At 36.2% G+C, this 6249-nt stretch overlaps 1 protein-coding gene across 1 annotated transcript; it reads left to right on the top strand.

The window, feature by feature from the left end:
• Positions 1-385: 385 nt before the first annotated feature.
• Positions 386-4025, top strand: LOC133333564 (2-succinylbenzoate--CoA ligase-like). The gene is made up of 3 exons (XM_061541875.1): positions 386-743; positions 2669-3660; positions 3723-4025. Exons 1-3 carry the CDS (start codon positions 386-388, stop codon positions 4023-4025), a joined length of 1653 nt encoding a protein of 550 aa, XP_061397859.1.
• Positions 4026-6249: the final 2224 nt, after the last annotated feature.

The following is a 6249-nucleotide window of genomic DNA, read 5'->3' as shown; positions in this document are numbered from 1 at the left end:
AACAAAAAAATATTATTCTCAATCGGAACACCCTATCTAAACGTTATCATTGTTGATAATAATTTCTACAAAAAAGTAAAACTCACTCGTTGATTTTGTAGTACATTAATTAGACCTACAACAATGATTCTGCTATTGGTCCCCGAGAATAATACGATCGCCAATGAAAAACTATCAACAGTTTTCGCCATATCTTCTCTTCTCGTCCACCAATTCAAATCTATTCACACGAAGGCTTTATAACCACTGAACATTCCGACAACTACTATTAGTATCGGTAGTACATTCTTGACATACACAACAAGGTAGCATTCGACGGCGGAAGTGTTAACGAATAGCCTAATATAATTTGTGAAAGTTACAAGAAATAATAAAAAAATTAATAATGCCTGAAGAATATATTAAAGTGGTACAAGATCCCCAAACGAAAATATGGAAATCTGTAAATTATCCATATGGCGATATTGCAAAATTATCAATTGGAGAAAAATTCTTGCAAACAATGCGTTCTGTGGATCCAAATAAAATTATTGATCATTTCTATGATACAAATACAATTAAAACGGCCAAAGATGTGTACGAAGAATCGATATTAATTGCCGTTAATTTGAAACGTTTGGGCGTCAAGAAGGGAGACTCTGTCATTTTCTATGCAATGAATAATGAATGGGTTGCCGTCTTGTCAATGGGTTGCTTTTTAATTGGAGCCTCCCCGATCTATTTTGAGGTGCATTTGGATGAGGGTAAGTGTATTTGAAAGTACCAAAGAAAGAAAAAGAAAAAAGAGTCCTCAGTGAAATGAGGACTCCTTTTTCTATAGAAAAAAGTCCTCATTTCACTGAGGACTCTTTTGTCTATAGAAAAAATTCCTCACTTCAGTGAGGAATAGAAAAAAAATCCTCATTTCACTGAGGACTCTTTTTTCTATAGAAAAATATTCCTCAGTTCACTGAGGATTTTTTCTATAGAGAAAAATCCTCAGGACTCATTCTTCTATAGAAAAAATTCCTCAGTCCGCTGAGGACTCATTTTTCTGTAGAAAAAAATCCTCAGTCCGCTGAGGACTCTTTTTTTCTATAAAAAAAAATCCTCAGTCCACTGAGGACTCTTTATACCCTTCACCGCACTGTGGTACAGGGTATTATGTCTTTGTGCATATGTTTGTAACAGGCAAAAGGATTTGAGATAGAATAATGGTTCCTTTTGAGAATATGCATAGAATCACTTTCACGCATGTCCGTCTGTCCATGTTAAATTGTAAACAAAGTACAGGTCGCATTTATTATTCGAATTGGATGAAATTTGGCACAGCTCATTCATTTGGTCCAAGGACGAACCCTATTGAAATTGGGAAAAATCGGTTCAGATTTAGATATAGCTCCCATAAATATTTTCGTCCGATTTAAGGTAAATGGTGCACCAAAGTCCCTAAATAACTTTCGATTTGCACGAAATTTTGCACAGCGTACTAAATTAGGCCTGGAATGATGTGTGCCAAGTTTTGAGAAAATCGGTCCAGATTTAGATATAGCTTATATATATATAGTTTCCAATTTCAATTTAAGGTAAATGGTGCACTAAAGACCTTATATATCTGTCGATTTGCATGAAATTTGGTGCAACGTACTGAATTGAGCCTAGAATGACGTCTGCCAAGTTTCGTGAAAATCGGTCCAGATTTAGATATAGCTCCCATATATAGTTTCGTCCGATTTCATGTAAATGGTGCACCAAAGTCCCTATATATCCTTCGATTTGCACCAAATTTGGCATAACGTACTGAATTGAGCCTAGAGTGATGTCTGCCAAGTTTAGAGAAAATCGGTCCAGATTTAGATATAGCTCCCATATATAATTTCGTCCGATTTCATGTAAATGGTGCACCAAAGTCCCTATATATCCTTCGATTTGCACCAAATTTGGCATAACCTACTGAATTGAGCCTAGAGTGATGTCTACCAAGTTTAGAGAAAATCGGTTCAGATTTAGATATAGCTCCCATATATACTTTCCTCCGATTTAATGTAAATGGTGCACCATAGTCCACATATATCTTTCGATTTGCACGAAATTTGGCATAACGTTCTGAATTGAGCCCACAATGATGTCTGCCAAGTTTCGTGATAATCGGTGAAAATTCAGATATAGCTCCCATATATAGTTTCATCCGATTTCATGTAAATGGTGCACCAAAGTCCCTATATATCTCCCGATTTGCACGAAATTTGCCACAGCTTAATGAATTAGGTCTAGAATGATGTGTGTTAAATTTCCGGAAAATCGGTTCAGATTTAGATATATCTCCCATATATATTTTTGTCCGATTTAATGTAAATGGTGCACCAAAGTACCTGAATATCTTTCGATTTGCACGAAATTTGGCACAGCGCAATGAATTAGGTCTAGAATGGCGTGTGTTAAGTTTCCTGAAATCGGTTCAGATTTAGATATAGCTTCTATCTGATCAAATGAAAAATTTAGTATCTGTTGCAGAATGACATGTTTATGGATCCTATTTCATTTTACTGGTCCTTTAAAATGCGGCGTCTGTTAGGATTCATATACCCAAAGTGGTGAAGGGTATCATATAGTCGGCTCCGTCCAACTTTACTCCTTTCCTTACTGGTTTACTTTAAGTAATAATTGATTTCCTTCCCTTTTCTTACAGACTCCACGTCTGATTTATTTGATCTGCTGGAAGCATCAGCAATTTTTTATGAAGAAACATACCTCAAGAAAATTCAAAAATGTCTAGCAAACTCTAAACTTCAAAAGCACCCACACCTAATAGCGATCAATGGTGAACAACAACCAAATATCACAAGTGATCTCCTGAAACAACCAGAACAACCTATAGACTTTGACAGCTTTAAAAGTGCAGAAATCAAAGACACCCGTGAAGAAACTGCCCTCTTGGCCTTGACATCCGGATCAACAGGTCTACCAAAAGTTGTACAAATTACCCATGCTCTTATGCTGAATGGCATCACTATTTGGTGGGATAATGAAGACCATTATGCACCCCTGGATGAAAATTCTGTGGTACTCTCTTTCAGTCCCTTGCGATGGATTAGTCAAGTAGCTGTGATGTTACAATCGGTTTTGTATGGTGTAAAACGGGTTAGCTCATGTGGTGTGGCAAGTGGAAACTATGGTTTTGAGGTGCTTCGTAGCTGTGGCATTACTCATCTATTTGCAGTGCCCTCTATTTACTACGATATCCTCTTGCAAGTGGATGAAAATGATAAGGAAAGTCTAAAATGCCTCCGTAGTGTACTGATGGGTGGAGAACCGGCATCGAAAGTCATGTTAGAACTCTCGAAAAAACATGCCGTCAATGCCAAGAATTTCCATTGTTATGGCATGACAGAGGTTAGCACCGTGATCTGTAATGATTTGCATATTAATGGTGGCAAGCCATTACCGGGTTATGAATTGCAAATATTGGATGATCAATTAAAACCCTTGGGTGCTAATGAACCGGGGCAAATTGCTGTGAGGCCACCTTATCCCATGAAGGGTTACAAGTCCCTGGACAATTCGATATATTACAATGAGTATGGACTTTTCATTAATGGCGATTACGGTTTTATAGATGAGCAGGGAAAGCTACATATATTGGGAAGATATAAGGATTTAATTAGATCCAATGCTGAAGTGGTAAGATTTTGGAAAAATTAACAACAAATCCAAAACTTTAATAAAATTTTCAATATTTACAGATTGTGCCAAATACTTTGGAATATATCGTAATTAATTTACCCGAGGTCTATGTGGCCCGCATTGCTGGTTATCGCAAGACACCAAATGATCCCAATGAAGTTGCAGCCTTTTTCGTTGTCCTCAATTCAAATGTCACTGCTAGCCATGAAGAAATGTCTGCGAAAATTTGGGATACCATTAAACCCCATCTCAATGAGAGACAATTGGCAATGATTGAAAAAATTCATTTTGTCGACACAATGCCATTGACAACATGTGGCAAGGCGGATCGTGTCGCATTGAGGAAATTGGCTGAATGTTAAGCATAATTTAATAACGTATTTAGTTTAAAATGACATTTTTTATAAATGTGTTAATTTAGAATAATTATGTTAAATAAGCTTGTTATTAATTAAAATATTTACATCGAATTTTAATGTTCTTAAGGGAACTGACGATTTTCTTCTGTCTAAAAAATAATTCATAGGTAATTGTGTAAGAAGTTCTCAAGGAGTTTAGAATTTTGTACTGTAAAAAAAGTGTTTTCAAGCTAAAATTTTTATACGCCATAATTTGTGGACAGATAAGGAAAAATTGCCGATGAAGGTTCTAGCCTTTTCTTAGTAAATGAGAACAAATAAATGCTATAAATGTGCTTGGCATAATGGTAGATTTATTTATGTTGAATAAATTTTAAGTGGTTATTTATACTCTTTCGAGTCGAGCTTAATGATCTAAGTTTTGCAATGAAAAGGAAAGGCAAGAGAACCTACGTACCCACCATTATGCGACGCGTTTCGCCGTTGGTTAAGCGGCTCATCAGGCATATTGGGCTATGTGGCTTTACAAAGGTCGTATGTTGATAACTTGTATTTATTCCGCCCTGATGCGAAACATGCATATGCGAATTAAATTCAAATTTAAACGAATCCGTCAGTTCTTTGTAATTTAAAATTTATACGAACATATTATTATAGGCTCAATTTTGTACGTTGTGCAAAATTTGATGTCAATCTGACAAACATGAGGAGTTTGATGTACAATTTACTTAAAATCGGACGAAAATATATATGGAAGCTATACCCAAATATGAAACAATTTCAACGAAACATGTCACAGGTTAAGTTATACTAATTTCGGTACGTTTAGTTCCTATCAGCCATATATTGGTTTCTTGGTGCGTCAATTACGTCATATCAGCTATATCTAAATCTTAACCGATTTTTACGAAACTTGGCACACAAAATTCTGCACTAAATTCAGTACGTTATGAAACATAAGAACTTTGGAACATTATTTAAATTAAATTGGACGAAAAAATATATACCTAGATCTGAACCGATTATCACGAAACTTGGTAGACATCGCTCTAGGCTCAATTCAATACGTGATGGCAAATTTCGTGCAAATGGGAAGATATATAGGGACTTTGGTGCACCATTTACATGAAATCGGACGAAACTATATATGGAAGCTATGTCTAAATCTGGGCCGATTTTCAAGAAACTTGGCAGACATCATTCTAGGCTCAATTCAGTACGTTGTGCCAAATTTCGTACAAATCGGAAGATATATAGGGACTTTGGTGCACCATTTACCTTAAATCGGACGAAACTATTTATGGGAGCTATACCTAAATCTGAACCGGTTTTCTTGAAACTTGGCGCACATCATTCTGGACCTAATTCAGTACACTGTGCCAAATTTCAAGCAAATCGAAAGATATAGAGGGACTTTGGTGCCCCATTTACCTTAAATCGGAAGAAACTATATATGGGAGCTATATCTAAATATGAACCGATTTTCTCGAAACTTGGCACACATCATTCTGGACTTATTTCAGTTCGATATGCCAAAACTTGTACAAATCGAAAGATTTTCAGGGACTTTGGTGCATCATTTATTTTAAATCGGACGAAACTATATATGGGAGCTATATCTAAATCTGAACCGATTTTCTCAAAACTTGGCACACATCATTCTGGACCTTATTCAGTACTCTGTGCCAAATTTCAAGCAAATCGAAAGATATAGAGGGACTTTGGTGCCCCATTTACCTTAAATCGGACGAAACTATATATGGGAACTATATCTAAATCTGAACCGATTTTCTCGAAACTTGGCACACATCATTCTGGACATAATTCAGTACGCTATGCCAAAATTCGTGCAAATCGAAAGATTTTCTGGGTCTTTGGTATATAGGGACTTTGGTGCAGAAATATTTATGGGAGCTATATCTAAATCTAAATCGATTTTTCCCAATTTCAATAGGGTTCGTCCTTGGGCCAAATAAATGAGCTGTACCAAATTTCAGCCAAGTCGGATTAAAAATGTTTACAATTTAACATGAACAGACAGACGGACGGACATGCATAAATCGATTTAGGAAGGGATTCTATGTATATTCTCAAAAGGAACCATGTGTCTATTTCGTTTATTGTTGCCTGTTACAAACATATGCACAAAGACATAATACCTTGTACCACAGTGTGGTGAAGGGTATGATCATCACTTCTTGTGGAGGAACCAGGAGGGGACCAATGA

Source organism: Musca vetustissima, unplaced genomic scaffold (genome assembly GCF_032173495.1).
Source record: "Musca vetustissima isolate MV318-11 ecotype Yass unplaced genomic scaffold, APGP_CSIRO_Mvet_v1 utg50402, whole genome shotgun sequence".
Taxonomy (NCBI): domain Eukaryota; kingdom Metazoa; phylum Arthropoda; class Insecta; order Diptera; family Muscidae; genus Musca; species Musca vetustissima.
The sequence above is the reverse complement of the archived record's forward strand: the minus strand, read 5'-3'. Positions and strand labels throughout refer to the sequence as shown.